The sequence below is a fragment of the Aulostomus chinensis genome, chromosome 14, assembly GCF_037954235.1.
Source record: "Aulostomus chinensis isolate RoL2024-O1b breed Wild chromosome 14, RoL_Achi_v1.0, whole genome shotgun sequence".
NCBI lineage: Eukaryota > Metazoa > Chordata > Actinopteri > Syngnathiformes > Aulostomidae > Aulostomus > Aulostomus chinensis.
Genome location: NC_141333.1, coordinates 25,833,990 through 25,858,733, shown reverse-complemented (window position 1 = coordinate 25,858,733; position 24,744 = coordinate 25,833,990). Strand labels below are relative to the sequence as shown.

The 24,744-nt window shown below is 40.1% G+C and overlaps 1 protein-coding gene across 1 annotated transcript in view; it reads left to right on the top strand.

Annotated features, from left to right (window-relative positions):
* Positions 1–24,744, top strand: part of LOC147250371 (uncharacterized) — an 82,177-nt gene that overhangs the window by 6,905 nt on the left and 50,528 nt on the right. The window contains exons 2-3 of the mRNA XM_086224025.1: positions 278–399; positions 6,478–6,525. Of these exons, the coding sequence (XP_086080151.1) occupies positions 278–399; positions 6,478–6,525 (170 nt within the window). The remainder of the gene's footprint in view (positions 1–277; positions 400–6,477; positions 6,526–24,744) is intronic.

Genomic DNA, 24,744 nt, shown 5'->3' with positions numbered 1-24,744 from the left:
TGTGTTGGTCTCCAATTATCTTTAAAACCAGGATGCACTTTACCAGGCTCCCACAGGAGACAAAATATAGCTCTGGCACTGCTCTTCTGTTTTTGTTCTCTTCATCTGACCAAAATGCCATCATTTACTGACTGGACTATGAAGACCACCGAAAATTACTGAGTCATTAAACAATGTTCTTATCAGTAAGGGATCTTAAGGTGAACCAAAAATTGTGAGATGAGTGCAATCAGAACATAGAGTTGTCCAGCCATGACCTTTTTCTCCCTCTTTACAGAGACATCAGAGTGCTTCATATGCAGGGATGTTGAACTTCAAGCACGTGACCCACTCAGGAATTTCTGTGACTGCAAGAATTTACTCGCCCATCACATGTGTCTATCCATGTGGATCCAGAAGGTAAAATGCACACAGTAGTGTACCTCAATGATGTCAAAGTTTGATGAGGATATTTTTTATTAGGCAATGAATTAGTTTATTGAGACAACCGGTGCAGTTCTTTAAGGGGTGGGGCCATGGGTTGTGTGACATCACAAAGCGTAAAATCTAACCAGAATCCTGACTGTCATCTCTGCCTTCTTGTACAAGAATAAAGTCAAAATTTGTACCCCCATCAGGAAGCCATCCAATCACAATGTCACCAAACTGAAAAAGCAACAACTTTTGGGGGTTAGAAATGTGAACTTTTCATCCAAACAACTTTGAACACAGCCCAGCACTTCCTTGAGGCGCCAGAAATGCACACGCCAAGTTTGACATTGATCGAATGAACAGTTGTTGAAATAATGGAGGGAAAGACAGACAGACAGACAGAGATTCCCTGATTAATTAGATAGATTCTGCTGTTTGCCTCAAGCTAACGTGCTAACTAGCAATTGCAATTAGTTTTAATGAGGGTTGCTAACAATGATAACACATAATGGTTATATAGCAGAAACACAAACAGGAGAAAGTGTCATTTTCTGGATTTGTGTAATGTGTTTTTTTGTCACTTTCTCCTGCAGATTATAAGCTTTTTTTGACAATTATTTTTACAAACCAAATATCTACTGAATAATATGACAGTGAAATTTAAAAGAAAATTCAGACGCGCAAGCTTGTTTTTTTGAGAATCTCTTCTTTAGACACTTGTACTGTTGCTTGTAATAAGTCATGCTTTTTTATAGAGCATGGGAAGCACGTCTTGATTCAGGTTTACATTCACATAATGGCAATTGCTGTAGGACTGTTGTTTAGGATGTTTCTGGTTGTAGCTTCCATTTCTCTACCAGCTGGTCACCAACATTGTTAGACATTGATCTTTTTTTCAGTATGCATCATATATGTTGTTAAATGTTGAAATTAAAGTGATAGGAACACAGAAGAGAGATGGAATATTTTGTCAGTTTTAGGTCTATGTCAACCTGTCAGTAAACATCTTACGTGTCCAATTTTTTGTCCGCAATAAACGTTACGCGACCTTTAAAATTATTTATAATTATATTTCATAGTATGCAGTCAATGCTTCTATCTGGAGACGTGTACGGTGGTGCAGAAATGCAAAATTCATGGTGGAACTGTTACGTTTTCATCCCCTCATTTAAGTTGAAAATTTTCAACTATGGGCATCTAATTTACTTGAAGCTCTCTCACAAAAAACAAAATGTGTGGAGACTGTTTTTGAAAATAGATGACAAGCTGATCGTTGTTTGTCCACACTCCAGTCCAGTGTTTATGCACCAGAGCTCCCATGTTTAACTGCTACAGGGACATTCAAGCTAGCAGTACATTCCGTGATGATTTGGTGACGTGGGGCCAGGCTTTACGGCACTTCCTGGGGCTTTTATAAGTGGGAACTATAAACACTGACAGGCACATCCCATTCTGGAATGATATGGTGGAGGCTGACTGCCGCTAGACCAACTAGTGTGGCAGGGAATGCTAGCTGGCACGTTATTGCTGATGAAAGAAAAATGCAATGTCAGCGAATCAAGTTGAGGTTTATTGTTGCATCAGTATGCCTCTGTTCTGGTCAAACATGGCACCTTGTCAGAGATGTGAGCTCCTGTATGTGGTGACATTAAGCTGACTTTGCATGCCTTGCACTTGCAGCTCGATCTGCAAATTATTGGCAGAACTCTTCTCATCTGTCCTGAAAGAAAAACTCAGATTCATGTTCTAAATTATCCAGCAGCCAAACTCATGTGAGTATCCCGTGGCAAAAATTAGCTTTGCACATTAAAGTCATACGTTTTTCTGATGTTAAATTGATGTCCATTGCCAGTGGGGATCCTGCTTTTATGTACTCGTGCTAATTACGCTTCCACCATTAACCCCCTTGCTGCTTCTTCTGGAATTTTAAAAACATGCCTCCTCAAGTAGCCTATTTTCCCCAAAAAATAAAACACAATAGCTAAAAGTAAGTAAAGTGTGCGTAAATTTCAGGAATCAAACCAAGTGTATTATTTGGCATCTTTAAGCAGTGTAGATTTCTTTTATTTTTTTTTATAATAAAATACATGCAAACCTTTCATTTCAGCAGTCAAAACAATGAACAAAGAATTTACCTTTCTGTCCTTGGCAAAACTGTAAAAAAAAAAAAAAAAAAAAAAAAGCCTCGCAAAACAGATCAGAAGGCTTATCTACAGTAGCTTGAATTGGATTGATGACCATTACTGCTTTCTTAGAGAAGACAAAACAAACTAAAACATGGCGACAATAACAAACTTCACAGCTTTACTCCAAGGATTTATGTGTGAGAGAAATATGATCAGAATTTTAAAAAAAAATCACATTCTTAACATAAATATAACAGAATCCTCAACACTATAACAATCAGGATGAAATTTTTACACAGAATTAATTAAGCTCTAACTGCAAATGAATTTTAATGTCACATGAATATACCAATGACTTGTTTCCATTGACTGATGATATACTAATACATTTTTCGCTCTTTATCAGTAAGTGCCTTAAACGGGACCCTTCACCTTACAGCTCTGGAGGACTGGGAAATATACTGCAGGGTAGAAGATGAGCTAATCCATTTTTTCCATTAACAGTAGATCATGTAGGTATTATGAACAGGATTACTTGTTGTGATGAAAGTAAACTAAATCAGGCACCACACCGGTTGTGTTTGCCCCCCCATTCTCACCCTGGACACAGACCCTTCCACTTCTCGGACTCAAGAGAAATGGGCACAAACCAAAGGAAGGTTATTGCTATGACTGTTTTGCAACCGACAATCAGCCCCCTTCTCTTTCTGCACAGGAAACAGTAAATACACGTTGCATGGTAAGTGGTAGTATAGTGTTTCTTCCCTTTGGTGTTTTCCAGTCTTATCTTCAGTCTACATGATTGGCTGTTGCAGTGTGACATCAAGTTGTGATTCTCTGAAAGTTGACTCTGGATCAACTTTTCAGGCAGCTACAGCCCCTCACTCCCACAGCGATACCACAATATCCCAGTTCAAATGAATAAAGAACTTGCATCTTACCATGGCACCTGATTTTTTTCTGAATGCAGCCTTAAGTGTCTTTTATCTGATTGTTCTGGTTTTGTGACCCAAAACTTTACAGTTGTGCTCCAAAACCCTTGCCAACTGTTTCAAAAGCCCAGCACGGCACTGTCAAAAACTCTCTATACAGAGCATTTACATACTCTATACTTAATGATGATTATCACCTATAACTGTTCAGTATTGATTAGAGATTAATCGAGAATCTGTTCCAAAAACATTCGCTGCTTTGTCCTCGACTTGTGTGTGATCACTGGGTCTCTTCGGATACTCCACAAGTGGTAGACAACATGCTAGAGTAGACCTTTCATCTGCACCACCCAGCTGTCAGGCTGAAGAGCCACTTCCATTAAGTGTGTTTCTCCCCACTATACAATCATATACTGACACACACACACAGGCTCATGAGGCACGCGCACGCACACACACACACACACACACACACACACACACACACACACACACACAAAGAACCCAGCTGATGCTAGCAGACTACTTCCCTTGTGTGAGATAGAGGCAGACAGACAGAGAAAGAGTGCAACCTTTTAGAGTGCTCAGGGTGGGGAGCTCCTTTCCCTTTTACGGAACAGAAATCAGCAATTGACCTGTCACTTTTGCTCTGATAGCCATCTCTAGAAAGCAGGTCATGCACATATGTCTAAAGTGCCTCTTAACCGCATTTTATGAAGCCAGAAAATGTAATCCAATAATGATCTGACTTGCGAGAGAGCCAGGCAGCTGGGAGTGATAGCATGCACCATTAACACTCCTAAAAGCAGTTTGAACAAAAAACAAAGGGGCAAATTCCATGTCCTCGTTTAATTTTGCCCACAACAGTAAGATACAGATGTTACTAAACACAATTCAAACACAACAAAACACTGCTGTAACATCCAGTATTTCTGTGACTGTTGATATGAGCTCCAGTGTGTTTGCAGCTGAGAATTATCTGAATGATTATCATCTGCACTGAGGCCAACCATACGCTTTCTTTTTTTAGACGGACTCATTTGTAGCCCCCCACCCTCTGAACGTTCAGGTTCCAAAAGACAAATAGCACAGCAGAAAAAACTAATTAGTAACCAGGAACTAGTTAGGAGATGCCCTTTGAAAAATATGTCCTGAGGCAGGATTTAAATATAGGGACAGAGTCAGTGACTGAGTGTGCCTGGGAGATCCCGGCCTCCAGGCGAGGCAGCACTTTGACCTCTGACCCTCATTATAGGGAGTACATTCCTAGTGGGGTGAAACCCCTCACAGCACAAAGTACAAGGGCATGGGAGGACTGTAAGGCTTGTACCACACCAGCCGAGCCTGGTCGATGTGTCTCACTGCCCAATCCACCCACGGCAAAAAAAAAAAAAAAAAAAAAAATACAGGGAGCTTGAGAAAATACAGAGCAAGGACGGCAGTTTACACCAGTGCTTTCCAAAAGATTTGCTCAGCCTTTGCAATCACTCTCCAAGTTCCTCCATCTGGTTTCACTCTATTGACGTTAGCAGGAACGGGATTCTTATGTCATCAATTTGAAATAAACCACAGAGAAAGAAGAGGGTTGGGGTGGTACGTCAGAATACCAAGTAAATTTTGAAAATGTTAACACCTGGCAAGCTAAAGCAGTGTTCTAATTAGAGCTATGATGCCAAAAAATCAGTAGTATCGTCACCATCAAAAATAAACCTGTTTCTCTCACCCACGTTCCATGAACCTGCTCCTCTGATTGGCTCTGACCTCCATCTCACACCTCACACCTGGAGGTAAAAAGCACTGGCCAGTCAGAGGCAGGGCAGGGATGTGGGCAGGTCTTATTGGGACGCGTACGCACAGTTGGCCTATGATCATTTCCTCCTCAGTCGGATTTAAATGCCGTTTGGAACTCAATATGTTACCTAACTAACTCAAATATGGATAAAAAGTTGGAACAGTCTTATCTCGCACCCGTGGGTGCAGCAGTGGACACAATACAGAAGATGAAGACAGAGTCCCAAATGTCAAAACTATCTGCTCTAGTGGTTCCAATACTGTGACTGACTGAGCTAGCTAGTGTTAAATACTGAACAATATTACGTCCTTGGTGAGGTAATGACAGCGTACACAGTGAAGCTTTGCTCAAGCGTGAACTATTTGAACAGATGTCTTCGCAAAAAAATTTTTTTTTGTTCTTTCATTTTCACTCAGTATACCATAAATAGAGAGCTGATCAGGAAATTTCAGTATCCAGCACTAACTCGCTTTAGCAACCTCAAACAACAGTACAACAAGCCCATTTTTTTTACAACTTATCTAACAAGTTAATTACCTCAGTAGAACTGGTGTAATTTGGTCTGAACACTTAAAAGAGTTCGGTTCCCAACTGCATGTGTGCCAAACAAAAAACTAAACAAAAAATGTTGTGTGTTTTTATGTTTGTGCTTGGCCTGAGTGTGTCTATCTCCTTTTAATTGCAAGTGGTGTGAAGCGGAAGTTAAGCCCCCCTTCCATCATCCCCCCTTGTCTCTCCCTCTCATGGGTTGATAATTCTCATCATAGCGAACTGACTTGGTTTACATTCATTAGCCCAACACTCACAGCAATCAGGCCACAGTGCCAGGGGCAATGGTCCTCTTTATAAAACCACATTGCCTAATAGCAGTGTTCTATAATTATATGTCATTAACATCTATCAAAATGTGCTCCTACATGCCAAGTGTATTAGCAGTGGATTTGGCAGTTGTGTTCCTACAAAATACTTTTCTTGTTATTAGCATCTTCAGTCAGTTAACAGCAGCTGGGAAATGAGTGTTACATTTAGTGTTTATGTTAAAATATCCATGTACACTTTACCATTAACTGCTTACCTCATTTATATATATATATATATATATATATATATATATATATATATATATATATAAATTGAATACAGTGATCCAAACAGAAGTAATACATTTTTTTTTTATTAAAGCTTCTTGTTTTTAAGGTAATTTGTTTTCTTACAGGGTTGTGGGAGTGAAGACAGGCTGCACTGCGTCGTGTGTCAAGCCAAGGTAAGTGTATCGTGGGGGTCGTCAGGGTCGGGACATTTGATGATGCGTCATTTCTTTGAATTTTGCTGTGTGAAATGCCACATTTACGCACACATCATTTAGGTCATTAAACAGTGGCTGCATCTTACAAAACAGATTGAAACAGAGCAGATCTAAAATACTAATGAGCAATCAGGTCTTTGTTTTGCTCTGTGATTTAGCTTATTTATGTGCTGCTTATGAGCTGTAAGCTGTCTTTTATTCCTTATTATTGTAGCAGAACGCTTGCCATGGGGAAAAAAAAGAAGAAACATTAGAATATTTGGCAAAGGATACAAGCCACGTAATGACAAAATCTGCATTCATTTCATGAGCAGAAATTAATCACGCTTTCCTGTGGTACGTTCCTAATGCAAATTTTCCGTCAACACATTGTGTCTTGCGTTTGTGAGTTTATTCGTATGAAATGGCGGAGCTGATGTGTCATCACAGATGGGGCTGCATGCTGGATAAGGTGGCCACATTACTAACCATCTGAGATTAGGAAGGATGCTGTTGATGTGTTCTATGTATTCATGCTTGTGCCGTGGGTCAGAGCATCACAAGCTGGCTCGCTGGTGTTTTATTCAGTGGTTGGCAGCTTGAAAATGTGATCCTTGCTGTGTGTTCCTCTGAGTATGTATGAGAGGGAACCTGTCGGTGGAAGAAAGCGTCACAGTTATGGTGACAGTGACCTTTTGAGATTTTACATTGCTTTAAACGTGAAATTGCGCAAACACACAGATTTACACACTAATGAAAGTTAAGTTAAATTTTTACAGGCAGATGTGAACAGATATTCATTTTAGGGGTCAATGTGTTCCTCAAAACACAACACACTATGTACTAAAAGGCACCCAGAAAACCACATTCTGCTTACGGCAGGAGCATCTTTGTTCCAGGATAAAAACATGGGCCTCATTCATTAAATGTTCTTACGTACTGTGCGCGAAGGATCAGATTTGATCCGAGTGGATCATCAGGCCAGCGTTTTTGTTTTTTTCACCATTCTTTTCTGTGAATCATGGATTTTCTTTCACCATCGACAAGACGTATGGATGCAACAAACACAAGGTGACTCTGAAAAGTATGAATTGAAGTTCGACATGTACACGGGGTCTGCAGATGTCTTCATGTGTGCCTCTTTTGAGTATAATTGAGGTCCTATAGACAGGAATCAAAGCCTAATGACTGTAATTCCTCCTCCTGACATCTCTTGTGTCACTCTTGTAAGTGGAGATCACACAGGCTTGCGAAGACTTTGATGCTACATGAAGTCTACAAACAAATGGGCCTAGAGAATGGCTCGCTTTCATTTTAGGAGGTTGTGAATGCAATCAACTAAAACTCCGACAGAACATTTCATACAGGTCAGTGCAAGTCAGGATGTTTTACAAGGACATGATTTACTTCCAGGAAAACGTGTTGTTTATAGAAATGCTGATCCAGTATCGACCTTTGTCTTGCTCCTTTGTTGGTCCTACAGTATTTGAGACAGGAACGGAACAAAACCCTTGTGTTTTTCGCCATTTCTCGACTACACCAATTCTTGGCAACTACTAAATCCCTACAGTCGGTGACGACACATAGTTAACATATGATATTGTGTTTATGCTATTGGCTCAAAGATCCTCAACAGTCTGTAAACCAACTCACTGGAATGTGCATATCATGAACATTTTGAAACCAATAAAAAAAGCAATCATTATTTCACCTGTTTACATTTTTTAGGTAAATTCAGACTTTCATTCTGCACTTCTCTGAAAATTCTGTGGATTTTTTTTTTTTTAAATGTATTGTTAAATTATTAAATCTTAAAATTGTGGTCTCTTGCACCTTTAACATCCACCCTGCAGATCCATTTTCTGTTTGTAAATCTAATGAAACCAACTGGCAAGTAAATGGTTGAAAAATAGAATGCACTAAGATATATCTCATGATGTCATCTGCAGACAGGCATGCTTGGAACAGTTTGATCAGACAAATGAGCTCTAATACACTCCTGCACAGAAGTGAACACACCTGACTCATTTCCAGCCTGCTTATCTTAAACTCTTCTGCAGGATACATCACACCACTCTTGAGAGCCAGGCTATTTCAACTTAAAACCTAGACAGATTTGGCTTCCCCAGCACTTTTTAAAGCACCAGCAAACTCCATAAATACGGGGACTTCATGGTGCGTTCATGTGCTAAAACACTGAAATCCAGATTGCTTAGTATGGAATTGTGTTCAGTCATCACAGTATATTACATAAAACTTATCCTAACTGTCAATACTACTTCTTTCACTGCTGCATTTTTAGTAATCACAAAGCAAAGCAACATGTTATTGAAAATTTGAAAGAGTTATCAAATCACACTGTTATCAGCATCATCTATACTCACAAAACAGTTTATTTGCTTACACTTTGCCTCGTCCCCTGTTCTTTTATTCACGACTACAATATGTTACGATGTATGTGTTCAGGACACAAAAAGGCTCAATGAATACATTTTGTTATTTTGAAAGGTAAAAAAAAAGATAGGTGGCTAGAATTTTTCATTTACTAGACATTTGACTGGTGAGTTAAAAAAACATACATTTTAGACCCCTGTGTGAATATGTCCTGAATCTAATTTAGGCTCTGATAAAACAGAAAAATCCCCCACTATTACATTACCAATCTAATCTTGAGTGTCGATACAGAGTGAGCTCCCCACATATCCACATAATTTGTTTCAATACGACCCTGAGCTGTCATACGAACCTCCACTCTGTAATAATGTAACTCAGAACTCAACTTGTTTAAATTGAAACTATTTTCATTTTTTTCTGTTGTCCTGACAGTATTTGGCTGCAGGCAAACACAGTTTTAGGTGTTAAAAATATCTGCTGTTCTAGAAGCTGTAAGGGTTCATTTCTTCGACTTTGGCAGCAACTTGTCTTCGCCTATTGTACCGATGGCACTGTCATCAATTATTAATGGTGAGGAGTAAATGTCTACGAGACATCCCACTGAGAGACCAAACAGCCATGAACGAGGGTTAGTGGCAGGCCTCCTGAATGCTGCAAGTGGCAGCTGTGCAATTTAGAAAATGATTGTTGGGAAGCTTCTACTGTATATTGATATGGACTCTGCTGCAGTGAGTTAATGCATCAGTATAATAACATTTTAATGTCTGCAGTGGCACAGCCATTTAATATTTGTCCACAGAGAGATGTATATGTAGACCAGCAATGACTATAATGATGATAGTGATAATCATTTGCTCCTCCACTGCTATCACTCTGTAATGCATTCGTGCAATCATCCTTGGTTAACATTAAGAGGCTTTAGCTATTAAGATTTTGAGCGAGCAGTCTCCCATTCACTCTGCTCGCCATTTCATTTTGTAGCTGCTTGTATGTTGTTTCCTTGTTGCAACGGGGTCTCAAATGTGGGCCATTTCTAGGAGTTATGCTAATTTGTTGGGGCAATGAATGCATTAATTTCATTAGCACATGGCCTCAAAGCAATAATTACCAGAGTAGGTGTGTCACAAGCAATCATGTTAAAATTTGCCAGTTAATTATTAAGATTTTGTTCTGTGGGACCTGGATTTGACATGAGTCGCCGAAGGAAAAAAAGAGAGAGGAGAAAGTTAATGCATTCCAGTGGCCGAGGCAAGGTGCTTCTTGTTGAACACAGTGGGGGTGGTTGTGGCACTGTGGGCCTACTGGCATGATTTTTGCATGTTGACAGCTCAGATTCTGGACTAATTACAGCAAATAGCAGAAGGCTGGCTGGTGCGTGGTCAATCCAGGAGGGCGTAATTATAAAGAAAAGGAGATCCAGAGCCCACTAATGGCCTCTGCTCTCTTTGATTGGAGTTCGGTGGAGATGACATTGGTGGTGAGTTGTGAAAGAGGAAGAGATTCACAGTTCCCTTCCTTGGCCCTGATTAGCCCTGAGGGTCAAGGTCGTGGGGGGGGGGGGGGGGGGGGGGGGAGGGGCTGTGTTTTTAATGATACTCTGGTAATAAATTATCCCATTGTCTGTACCAAGGAGTGACACAATAAACTGATTTAAATATCTGTTTTTATCATTTAAAAACACACCAACTTTTTTGTGAAATACAGCTATTATCAAGCTTCACCAGATAAAGAGCGTATTTCTACTTAGCTCGGTAATGTAATGAATGTGAAAGGGCAGGTTAGCATTTTACACCTGTCTCCTAAATGGCTTTTGCCTACATTCATATAACTAAGATTATGCATTTGTTACATTGATTATGAAGAAAGAATATAAAATTTTGAGACACACCTATTTAGTGTCGAAACTAGTGCAAACCTGAGCATAGACGACAGCACTCGTGTGATTGGTCTAACAGGAAGCCACGCCATGCAAGAGAATCATAATCCGTCCAGAAAGAGGACAAAGAATTTCCAGAAGAGGAACTTAACCTTGAGATTAAAACCTTCATGTCACATGATCAACTGAAATAACTACTTTTATTTGACAGCCTGAGGAGTGGAAAAAAGAAGTCTGAATGATAGAATTGCAGTCATCAATTTGAAACCAGTGTTTAAGGGAGGGATGATGCGCATTGATTGATGATTATTAGATAGTCTGTGGTGGCGTGGCTGCACTGGTATGCTTCAGTGAGTGGCAGCAGAAGCAACACTGCAGAAACCCCACATCAAGCACAAGACATACACCTTCACCCATGTACATTATCAGCAATCTGTTTGACCTGTGCACCTGTTCAGTTTACCACATCTTTATATATCATATGAATACTCTAGATTGACCATAGGCGTGGCTGTGAGTGTGAATGGTTGTCTGTCTCTATGTGTTGGCCCTGTGATGGACTGGCGACCTGTCCAGGGTGAACCTGCCTCTCACCTGAAGCCTGCTGGGATAGGCTCCAGCCCCCCCCCCCCACCCTTAACAGGATAAGCGGTAGAAAGTGAATGGATGGATGGATATCATATGAATGTAAAGTAGTATCGTTACTCACTAGTCAGGAGATGACTCCATCCTGATGTGTCACTGTGATCGTCATAATCTCTATGTTTAAATGTACATTTGAAAACGAATAGGACGCACTTCTGGTACTCACCACTGCGTCCTTTCCAACAATGTTGGGTGGTCCTCTTCAACAGAAAGACACCATTTACATTGGCATCTGTTCATAAACAAAGCTATTGTTGGTGATCTCCTATGATATATCAATACTATATTGAATTGGTCCTCCATTCTGTAACTCCACACTTGTTCTAACAACAGCCCCTAACTTAAGGTCCCCCTAATTTATTCTGAACTTGGGACAACCTTTAGCTTTTCTGCCCCCAGTACATGGAAAAAAATCTCCAATCCACCTTAAAACTCAACAGACTGGTTTCTTTTGGTCAGTTTAGATCATTGATCAGCAATGATTATAAAACAATATGCAGTTGCTTCTAACATACATTTCAAATTCTATTGTTCCTTATATAGTTGCATTTTTATTTGTTTTTCCCTCATCTTCTTATTGCACACAGTATTATTATTATTATTTGTGCACTTTTTAATTGGATTTTTTCTCTACGTTGTTGTAAATGAAAGCTTGCTCTCAATGTCTTTACAGGTAAAATAAGGATTAGAATAAGCGGTAGTAGATGTTTAGATGGCCGGTGTCCTCTGCTGCATTTTCAGGTCACATTGACTTGAAAATGTGAGGACTGTATATGAACAGAGTGAGATTTGTTCACAGCCTCGGCTTACGTCTCTGAATTTCATAAAAGAACATTACATATAGATGATTGCCTTTTCACAGAGGAATGCTAATGTTTTGCATCCGCTACCATTCATTATGCTAAGCTAATTAGCAGCCAGAGGCATGGCTCTGAGGTAAACTGGCCGTCTAGCAACTAGAGGGTCGCTGGTTCGATCCTCACTTTCCCCGGTGACCATGTCCAAGTATCCTTGAGCAAGATTCTGAAACCTTAATTGCTCCTGATGGCCCTGTGACAGACTGCCGACCCTGCCTCATGCCCAGTGTCAGCTGGGATAGGCTCCAGCCCCCCCTGCAACCCTTAACTGATAAGCGATATAGAAAATGGATGGATGGATGGATGGATGGATAGTTAGCAGTCAGATAGTATTTGTACGTCTCTCATGCTGCACAGAGGAAAGAAGGGTATCCATCTTGTTTGGGTCTGGTGAGGAAGGACAATAGGCATATTTACCAGAAGCTGTTGTGTTCATTTAAAATAGAAATAAAATCAGCAAACAGCTTCACAATATTTCTAGTAAACAATAAACAGTAATTTCGGCAAATAGAGATGATAGCATTATAATGTAATAACAATGATAATGATTATAAAAGGTGTTAACATCCCAAAAATCAATATCCAATTTCATGATTTAATTGTTTCCCCTTCTTTTCTGCTTTCCTTAATCACGTGTGACATTTTACTGTCTGCTATACATGCAATGCAGTGATATCACCAAATTACTAGTTATTGTTATTGTGGAAGAAGAACAACATGAGCTAAAGAATGATGACAATATCTTGGTAGTAGAGCATGAACTGTTGTTTACTCTGCCAACAAAGGGACAAATATTCTCATCTGATTAACTAAAATTAAACACACTTTTAAAGAGATTATTGCTGACTAAAACACAAAGTAAGAGTCTTCCTTATGACTGTCTTTTGATTTCACGCACACACACACACGCACGCACGCACACACACTCACACACACACACACTCACACACACACACACACACACACACACACACACACACACACACACACACACACACACAGAAAAGTAAGCCGTGGACAATCATAGCCAGGATGTGGGAGTCAGTCTAGACAGAGCACCACTCCAACCCAAAAGCTTAGTTTATACACTGTGTTCATCAAACATAAAATCTCCTGACACATTTCTGCCCTGTTTCTCAACCCTCCCCGCCCCGTGTCTCTCAAGTGTCTCCTTAAAGGTGCTGGCATTAAAACTCCCATCCCTCCTCTGAAAAATAAAAAAAAGTTAATTTTTTTTTTTTTTTACAATTTCATACGGAGAGCAGATTATCCTTTGATTTTGATGAATGCAGCAGCTGCCAGACTCTTCATTTGACTAAAAGCAGGACACTCTGCCGAGGCCTCTCGGATGTCACTAAGCCTCTGTCAGGACACTCATGTGACAGGAGATGACACATGAAAGGGATTCCTCCTCGTGGCTTTCCCAGGACAATGGATCATGGCCTTGAGGTAGAAGTGAGTTTGTGTGTGTGTGTGTGTGTGTGTGTGTGTGTGTGTGTGTGTGTGTTAGTGAGTGTGTGTGTGTGTGTAAGTGAGTGTGTTTGTGTGTGTGTTAGTGAGTGTGTGTTTGTGTGTGTGTTAGTGAGTGTGTGTGTGTGTGTTAGTGAGTGTGTGTGTGTGTGTAAGTGAGTGTGTTTGTGTGTGTGTTAGTGAGTGTGTGTTTGTGTGTGTGTTAGTGAGTGTTTGTGTGTGTGTTCGTGAGTGTGTTTGTGTGTGTGTTCGTGAGTGTGTTTGTGTGTTAATATCAATTAATGTCTTTAAATGTCTTGCATTTTTTCAATGCATTTCCTCATGAAGTTGAATTTCAGTTCGTTCTCCGTATACTGTAATAATGCATCAGTGTTTGGGCACATTTTACTTCAAAAACAAAAAGCTAAAACAGAGCAACCGACCTCAAGTGATCCATGTAACAGCTGTGTCACAATACAGCCCTTAATCGACTGTTTCAGTAAACCATGATTTGATCAATGTGTTCCGTGTGGAGGTCTGTAGCTACAAACCAACAGACAGAGAGATCTGGTGACGTCTATAATTTGAACATTTTAGTAATAACTAATATACTGTAGTCATCAAAAGCAACAAACAACTACTTGCATGTCCTGAACAGGAGTTATTACATACTGATATTTCAAGCATGCAAGCAATGCTTCAATTGTTGACGTGCGACTTGCTCAGACCACAAGCCACAACCTAGCATGATAACGTTCACTACAGAGGATGCTGATAATTTTGAAACGCGTGGAAACGTGTCACACATGCATCAGCATTTTTAAAGCCTGTTTTGTAGTTTTGAAGTTGGATGAATTGCACCTGCAACCACACCCATCAGCGATGTAATTTGGGGCACACCTGTGCATCACTGCTGGAAGGTCAGAGATTATATCATGGAACTAAGTCAAGACAGGGGTTGAGAATTTTTTTAACTGCTAAACTGTGCAGCAGAGATTTGTTGTCACATCTGTCTAGAGATAAAAAAAACAAAACAAAACACACACAGATGGATCAGCAGATCTGTGGCTGAATCTGAAAAATGTGTCCAGTTTTTACTTTGGTGACTACGGGGCTGACAGAGGCGGTCATCCTCTGTTCTTATGTTGATTTTCCAGTAATGGTGTGTGTATTCAGAGTTTACAGCTAGTTTCCTAAAGGGGCAGGGCAAAAGCAAAACCCATATGACACAGATACAGGAGCTAACTCTTCACCCTACCATCTTGTTTCTGAATCATCTCCAATATACTAAAATGAACACCAGAGGATGAATCTTCATTTTCAAGAGGACCTCATAGTGTTGGCCTGCACTTCCTAAGAACATCTAGCATTTAGGAAGACCTATTCTGCTTTGTAGTTTATTTTCCATTGACAGCTGCTTCACTCCCTGCGTTGAAAATGAAGAGATTATGAACTATTCACAGTGCCTGTCCAAACACATAAACACAACACACAAGCACAACTGAAATTACAGAAACAAAACACTCCTCTGCAAAAGGCAAATGCAGAACATAAGTCATCTCCAAAAAGTTAAATGTCACCCATATTTGATGCAAACTCCACCATAAGACAGAGGAGGGTCATTAGGTCACCAGAAAAAAAAACGAAAAATATTTCATCTGCTTTGATTGAATAATCCTGCAAGAAAAAACAAACATTTACAGCCCAGCAATGCCAGTCTTTAGCCATTATCCCCAGTGAAGGTTTCAAATCTTGAGAGTTTTCCATTGCTTTGCTTCTTTTTCTTGTATCCATCTCCATCACAGTTATTAGAGTTCCTGTAGGGGAAGGGCCTGAGACTGGTTCCATTAAGTGAAGTGGCGAACTAACAAACGTTAAATGTAGCCCCTTACTGTTTGCAACCTTGGACACGTGCTGAAACAGGAGGATTTTTTTTGTTGTATTATTTTGACAGCTGTGTCAAATCTTAAATTCTCAAACTTTGGAACCACGCAAGGTTACAATATCCTGTATATTTACAGACCTTTTTCGCTGCTAAAAGCTGCATACGGTTTCAACATGAGCATTTACAGCATCCCTGTAGTTTCTTCTTAATTTGTTCTTTGCACATGTACAAAGCATAACGTGTACAAAAATGAGCCATATTTCAGTCTGACAGTTGACTGTTCTCTGCCGGAGTGGCTCATTCCGTGTCCAGAGAAAGTGAAATTATTTGCCAGATGCATTGCAATTTAGATAGCGAACAAGAGAAGAGTTGGAAAATGGCAGGTAAGGTTGGAAGTTCACATATCATTAGCAGTAATAAAATCTTCTTTTCCTTCCATTATACTTTCATCCCAGAGTCTGCCTTTGTCTTCAAATAGCGCCAAAGCAATCATCGTGCTCACACACAATCCACCATAATGATGGTAATTTCAGTATCACGTTTTCAAAAGTAAGACCTTAATTCATTTTGGTTAAGTAGCGTGGTTGTGATTCAGATTGTCCTCTCTTCTTAGCTGAGTGCTTCAGGAAGGAGGTGTCTTGAAGGTGGTGGAGCAGGAGCATTAGGGGGCCGATATTCACTTGAACAATGCCTGCAGTACATCAGGTACCGGTTAAGTTCTATCTTAGAATTTTGGCATAATACTACATGACTTGTTACCAGAACTGATGCCAGGATTTGGGTTGGAAATTGATGGAATTGTTTTCGCATGTCCTTGTCAGCAGTTTGTTGTCTTGATTATATTCTCTGCCAGTTTTAGTAGCATTGAGCCCATCGACTCGTTTAAACTCAAAACAACAAACTTATACCACCAGAACTATCTCCGTTTTCTTATAATTCTTTCCAGGATACTTAAAATATTTTAAGAAATAGAGACCTACGAAATATATATTGCAAAAAATAAAATTAAGGATGAGAAATACTAAATATTATAAGCAAAAAAAAAATACTGGAATGCAATACTTTAATACATTTTAAGCTGTACTTAAAGGAACAACAACCACCTTTATGGGAAATTTGCCTATTTATTGTTAAACCCAAACAAGCAGTTAGAGGACATTCCCTTCTCTCTTCTCCCGTGCATCAAGGCGCTCCAGACCCTCACCTGACAGCAGTAAGGTTAGCTGTAATGAACACTAGCGGTAGGGTGTGAGAGAATAGTGTCTTAATAGTCATCGAGCACTGTTGTTCAAAACAGATTTTGCGTACATAAATAGATTTAGGGTTGCGTGTCAGTATGAACAAGTACTGAAAATGATCACTCCTCCCGACAGGAAGTGTGTATGGCTTCAAAAGGTGTGTTTTTTGTTTGTCGGGTTTGCATCCCCTTACTTTTATTCATTTAAACCAAACAAAGAGAACTTTATGGACCCCACTTGTGCCCCCCCCCCCCCTTTAAGTGTTGAACAGTGAACATTCAAAAACTTAAAAAAAAAAAAGTGTTACAAGCACTTTTTTTTTGTTTTATGTTTTAGTCACTGAATGCCAAGGTAGTTCAGCAGTCTGTTCCATTTGCTACCAACACAAGGTCAGTTCCTTGTGTTGCCTCTTGTTGGGTGTCTGTACCAACAATTGTGTGTGAGAGGGAAGTTGATCAGGGTGCATCCTGGTTACTGCACTAGTGCCTCCTCTGGTCAGTCAGGGTGACCTGTTGAGGAGAAGAGGACCGGGGTTAATAATGTAATGCAATGTCCTCCTGATGCAGATTGTCCCCTTTAGGTGACAAGGTGCACCTCACAACTCCATATGTGATGGAGGAATCCTGGCGGTCTGCAGTCCTCCTCAGAACAGTAGAAGGGCGGAGCAACAACTAGAAGAAATAATCACCAGATAAATTGACGATAAAAATTGCCATTGTTGCAATGATCCAAGCTAATTTTCATTCAATTTTTAAAAACATGATACAGATATTTTAATCATGGAGAGTTAGTGGTAAAACAACATGATTTTTTGTGGGCATGCAAAGCTGGAATCAATTTCACAAAAGGATTCAGTGCATCTTGCCTCTGTACATTTCACAATTGGTATTATGGCAATTATTTTAGGACGAGAACATTTCCACCTTTTGTTTACATACTTAGATTATTCCCTACTTTAATAATAATGTTTAAACACTGAAAAACTCAAACATTCTAAAGCTTTTCAAAAGGCTTCCTCTGTGGCAATTTGAACTTCTATCTCGAGTGCAAAAATATCAGATTTGTTATTTCGTCGTGTTTGCAGGTTGGAATTGGTTTAAATAGAGCATAGGAAATTGACTCCATTTAATCTGAGCATGGAAATGTAGACCGTGTAATCAGTTCTCGTTCACATGTGAGCCAAGATAAGACCGGTTTTATTCGTGTGTAAATCTATCCCGAGAGGCCTCATTCTTGGCTGTGGTCATAGTAAGCTATGCCTCCGAGCTATTGCGTGTGTGTGTGTGTGTGTGTGTGTGTGTGTGTGTGTGTGTGGACATAACTGGTCCTTCACTCTGGTCCCCACCCTGTGCCTCAGGATCCTTGTGTAATTGAGAGATGATCTGGGCATCGCGCACAAAGCATGGTCACACTGCCTCAGGAAGTGAGCACAATAATCTTTGTAACAAGGCAAGGATGCTGCTTCCTCTCTCATCGTTGAAATAAGGAAATATGACTTGAGGGGAGATAATTTAATTCCTTAAGTGTATTGTTCAACAAGAGACATGTTTACTTTTTGGCAAACTTTAAGTCTGACTTGTATAAGAAATCCTGTTGCACCTTTGAATCACAGTTCTGCGGGTGTATGAACAGTGTCCTCTTTGTTTCAGTAAAAGTTGGAGTGAAACACAATATGCATGAGGGTGTGTGTGTGTGTGTGTGTGTGTGTGTGTGTGTGTGTGTGTATTTGTGTGTGTATTCCTGATCATTTGAATCCATACTTTGGCTCAGTAGTGACACAATGTATTACCAAGACAACTTGATAGTGAGTTGTCACCTGAGGCACATTTCCTTTAATTACAGCCTTTGCATGGACACATATGCATACAAATAGCTTATTTGAAAAGTGGATGAAACGGAGTTCATTTGAAAACCTACAACAAAACCATTTGTCCCCAGCAAAACAGCACTAGCTGTATGACAAATGATGTTTTATTCTTATGAATAATTCTCAAATTCTGAGCAATCAAGTTTTAAAGATATCGTAAATCCTGTTTAAATGGCCTCATTCATTACAGCGCGGATATGGGTGGGATGCTAATAAAGCGTCGGCTCTGAAATTGTCACTGACTTCCTGCGTTCCTGGGAGATGTTCCGCGTGGACCTGATGTATGGCGCGACTGACTGTATGTTGATGGAAATGTGGCTGTGGCCTCGTTAGCATTCTGTTGTAACCCTCAGGCGTGGGTGTCAGATTCTCTCAAAATTTACAGCTCACATTGGAACCAAAAAGAATATGCATGATGGCTGTGAGGGCTAAATAATGAAAACACTGATCAACACTAGTGAGGTCCGTTATAGGGGAAACATGAATGAATAAAAACTCCACATGTGAAAGGTCAGAGTTGTTCTGAAGGAGCAAAAATGTTACTATTAGTTGCTATTAATTACAGTTTCTGTTGTTTTTTGAGAGGTGTTATGAGCAGCATTTTTATGCCAGTGAATCATTCTAATGAGGTCACCACTATATTCTCTCACTTTATTACTGACAGTCTGTAAGCAGTAAGAAATGATAACGTGATGTCTGACATTGGAGTGACGTTGGAGGGACGAGGGCTGTGCATCACAGTCCGAGCCAGCGTTATTGGCACACTTGAATTATAACTGCTATTCAGAATATCTTTTAAAATAAGAGAATAAGAGACTATTTTATTTTAATTTTATATTTTTATATTTATCTGCGTTAAATTGAACAACAAAATGCTTTAACACAGTGACATAAAAAGATATACTGTTTAAAATGAATGGTTTCACGAAAGCATGTCATGTAATATCATACCTCCATGGACGCCGCTACCAGATAATTAACTTGCTGCCAAGACAGGAGAATGCTTTGTCATTCAGTTATCAATCAATGTTACGAGTAAAAACTCAACAACCAGGTCAATGGCTAGGGATCACCCAGCAGCTGAGATACAATAGAGAATGAAGCAGCCGATACTCCAGGCTGCGAGGTCAGGGTCTTATTGGTTTATGTGCGGTGTAGTTAACTTTAGCCTTGGGGTTGTTTGCTGTGTGGACACTTCAAACACAGCAGTGTAGTTTAACCAGTGGTTTTTAACGCTAGTTAAAACTAGGTATGTGGTTGTTTTTGTTGAGAGAAAACCTCTCAACTCACCAATAATAACCTGGCTGCTCGATGGAAAATTAATTAATAGCTATCACAGTGTGTTTTTTTTATCCCTCTAATTATTGGGTTCAGGTTATTTAGTGGACCTCTCTCCATTTGTACTTAATTTATCCAATTAAAACACTATTGCATGTTTAACATAAAAGAAATGTAGACTTAGTTATTCCAACATCCAATTATCCAAAACAAAAACTCATTATTCATGAAGTATTTTCAAACTAAGTAAAACTGTGTGGGAGTGTGTGCGTGCGTGCGTGCGTGTGCGTGGGCTTTTGTGTGTGTGTGTGTGTGTGTGTGTGTGTGTGTGTGTGTGTGTGTGTGTGTGCGAGGAAAAAACATTAACAGTCACACACGCGTGGATGTGTTTTAAAATCCCACACAGCCATACTGCAATGCTTCAGCAAAGCTCTTGATTAGTTGTGGTTTTATGTTTGGATGGTCCATTTAATTAGGTTATGTTGGAGATAAAGGCCGGCTAAAAGTAATCACAAGGATTATTTACTCTTGTTAATTGAGGTTCCATCTTAACACCACAACTAAAGGTTAATGTTCTCTTGGTATATTATTTACTGTCCACACTCCAGAGGCTCACTGAGCGGAGGAGGGGGATCAGACTCCACAGGTATGAGGAGCAGGAGGTGGGGTTAAGAAGGATTTGTGGCATAATATTGACAGCAGTTGATCTTTGGATATTTAACGGTCCTGTTGAACCTGAAGAAAAACTGCACAACCTTCATTTTAATAATCTTACTTTGGCTCAGGTGTGATGCTCAAGTTTCCTGGAGCTTATAGGCGGGTGTAGCCCATCGCCACCCATAATCTCTCCTTTAACTAACCTCCCATAATTCTCCATGCACATGTAAATCATACAGCGAGCTTTAAAGTGAATTGAAAGGTGGATTTGAAGTGACATAGTGTGATTAATTCTGTCGCTCTCCAAATGACCCTTGCTTCTGTCCTCATAGGAAAGCTGCTCTAATAGTCTTTCCAATAGTGATTAAAATTACAAAAATGTGAACCTGTAGGTTAATAAAAATGGAAATTTAACTAGTATCTGATTTAATTGACTCTGAAGAAGTACTTAAACGTGTTTGCACTCTGGAAAATGTACATGGCTCAGCGGCAAAGAAATTGGAATATCCAGCTGTCAAGATAATAAATTTGACTATTTCATCACTGTAATCTTCCTGCAATCTCCCTTTGTGCTGGGCGCCGCCGCTCGCCAGTAATGTGACAAATCACCTCCATGTTTGGAATTGTTTCATGTGTTTCAGAATAATTGTAATATACTCAAAAGTCCTCAAGTGTGGTGGTCCATTGATGATCAGAGCCGTTTGTAGATGTAAGATTTGGAAAGTTTCACTCAACCTTCCACCTACATTAAACTTCTGCCACGTCACTCTACAAACTGCATTATAACTGCGTTATACTAATATATGTGTGGGGGGGGGGTGAAGGGGGCTGCATATTGGGTTAGCTACATAAACATCCATGAAAAATCGTATTCATACTATGAACTTTGAGTGCTTGTATTTGCCGTACGTACAGCCCTGACCCAGCCTCGAGGTGTGTTCACACCAAACGCGACACGAATTTTCGTTGCTTTATTCGCGCGAATTTGACCGCGAGATGTTATGTTTTTATTCACGTCATTTGCGCGAACTCCTTCCCCCGCAAGGAGAATTTATTTCCGCTATTTCTTTCCATCATCAACCATGGCTGACATTCCAGCCGTTGCCAGCTTGTACCTGTTGTGGAAGTCCAGGATATGTTGGAACACCAAACACCGCCGTATCTGGATCCATGGCATAATCCGGAGGACCACACAGCTGGGTGAATTTCACCGCTTTCCCCAGGAACTGCGCCTGGACGAGGGCCGTTTCCAGCGGTACTTCAGGCTGACGAGGGCCCAGTTCAATTACCTGTTGGTGAGACTCGGTGCCAGGAAATCACCAAGGATGGACACCAACTACAGGCGCCAGGACCGTTGACATCACTGATGCCAGGGGAATCTCAATGCTGATAGGCTCTCTTGACACAACATCATGAGAATTTTTCGCTCAAGTTTTCAACTTGAAATTTTGTGTCGCGAAATTCGCGTATTCGCACCATTCCCATCGCATTATTCACACCGCCTGGCGAGTATGCAGGCTAATTTGCGTCTTTTCGCCTCTCTACATAGACTTTACATTTACTCTTAACACGCGCAACATTCGCATTGTGTTTGGTGTGAACACACCTTAAGGGAACAGATCATCTATTAATCGATTAAAACAGTTATACAGTGTCATGTATGTATACTATTTCCTGTGAACGGTACACAGCAGTGTTAATTTTGACAAGAATTTTTAGTTTGGTTTTAGTTATCGTCAGTCATCGAAGACTGGATTTAGTTGAAGTCCCATCTTAGTCTTTTAGTTTAGAATAGTTTTAGTTCAAATTTAGTCTTTTGTCTTTAGTTTTAGTCTCATTTTAGTCTGAAGCAATATGTTTTATTATACTGAGATTATATACTGAGATTTTGCAAAGGGATATGTGATGTTATATAAAAACTCCATACAAAGCATACATTAAACTATTTTTTAAGTAATTTACACTAGGATTGAACCACATTGCTCTCGTTAATAAGGATCATGATAATAATAATGAAACTTCAGAAGCCTGTTAGAAGAAGTGCAAGTTCTTGTTTATTTTTTGTTTTTGACTTACAAGCAGCAAGAGTAAAGCTCCAACTGCGGGATGGCGGGCCTTCAGGTGTCTTTTTAAATTGGTTGTGTTTTTTCCACTGATCTTAAATCCACAACGCTCCCCATCCTTGTCGGGAACAAAACACTCCGTCTTTTGTTCGGCAGGATGACAACAGAAATGCGTCCATAAATCCGCTCGTCTTTTTCTTCCAACTTTCCACGCTGCCGCCACAGGTGAAGGTCTGCTGCTCATCTGCACTGCGTCTCTGCGACATGCTAAGTGCACTGCAACACCGCGGGGGGCAGGGGCGGATGTGGGGTCGGGGCCCGGCAATCAAAAAGTCGGACTGAGAGGTCAAATTTGTTTTGAGATGATTAATTGGTTAAAAAGAAAAGAAATCAAGGCATTAAGGATGGTTGTAACCCCGATAGTCCGGCCGGCCGCCATCATCCTTTTCGTTACGTTTTTACTGGTCAGCTCATAGTGAACAGCGATTTCATTTTAATTTTCGTTGTCAGTACTTATGAGTATTTACGTTCTCGTCACAAATTAGTCACAGAATAAAGTGAAGTCAACGGAAAATTCTCGTTTTTCTTTCGTTTCAAAAAATGAACACTGGTACACAGCGCCTGTCAGTGACTAAACACAGAGAGGTAACAAACAAATATAAACTAGAGTGCTCACCCAGAGAAAATATTTGGTGAAATTCGAGCTCATAGTTTCCTGCTATCAAACACGCAAAAGACAAGCAGCATTGAAAACATGAGCTATGATGAAGGTAGTAACTAGAAGTACCGCATCGTGGTTGTTTGCCTGTGACAGCAACCTTGACCTCTGACCACCATGTCTTCAGTTCAGTGTCCAGAGTCCCTGTAGATGTTTGAATCAAATTTGAAGAAAGTCCCTCAAAGCATTCCATGCATATAGAGTTAACTCAATCTGTGATGGACAGACAAGCTGCTAGCATGTCTGGCTAACTAAGTCTCGCTACCAAGGGTTAGGAAAATGAGGGAGTTCAACCGCTGGCACCCTGATTCATGGTACTGTGTGGCACCGGAAGTGTAAAAAGTGTGTTTTAAGCTTGAATCAACCACTGAGCATACAGCGTTTCTTGAGACAAGATTGCAAATGATTGCAAACATTTTAGGGCAGTTTCACTGTAATAATTGGTCGAGAGGGGCACCATTAACTTCAGGCTAAATATACATGGCTGGCTCTTCCTGCATTCTGGAGTCAAAGAGGGGAAGGGGGGAAATAAATACATGAACTACTAACAATAAACATTCATTTGTAAGTCCTTGACAGGAAAAATACACGTTTTGTATCATTAAGTATCATTTTAAAGTCCTCACTGAAATGGACAGTGTTTCTTGGCATTTATTCAAATAAAGTTGCCAACTCTGGTCTTTGGTCTCTTAGAGTCTCTGGAGAGTGAAGGCTGTGTCAGAGGAGCATTTTGATCACAAAAGATAACTTATATTTAACCAGTTAGTCATATAATGTTTTGATATTGAAAATGTATTTTTTAAAAAGCAGAATATCTTAGCCGTATCTCATAATGATAATAAGTTGACTGAATAGGAAGCTGTTGAATTAAAGTTGGACATGGCTGACCTAAACCTGTGTCACCTGCCTGTGATTGTGAGTCTCTTCAAGGCTAAAACCCAGATCATTCTTTCAGAAGTATAATTTTGCGCTCTCTCTCTCTCTCTCTCTCTCTCTCTCTCTCTCTCTCTCTCTCGCTCTGTCTTTTTTTGTCATTTCTTATTTATATGATGCCAGAAATATGCTCTCAGGACTATCATTTTTCCCAGGGTGTTTGTGAAACTAGAGAGCAAAGAGGATTTATCTTCTTGACCCATCACATAAAGACAATGAGCTGCAGAATGGTGGCGTCCAACAGGGAGGACTGAGGGCGGGCACACCCACCCGTCCTTCGGCCTCCTACTAAAGACAGACTCATGTTACAGGTGAGAGAGTCGTCACTATTGTCTGCA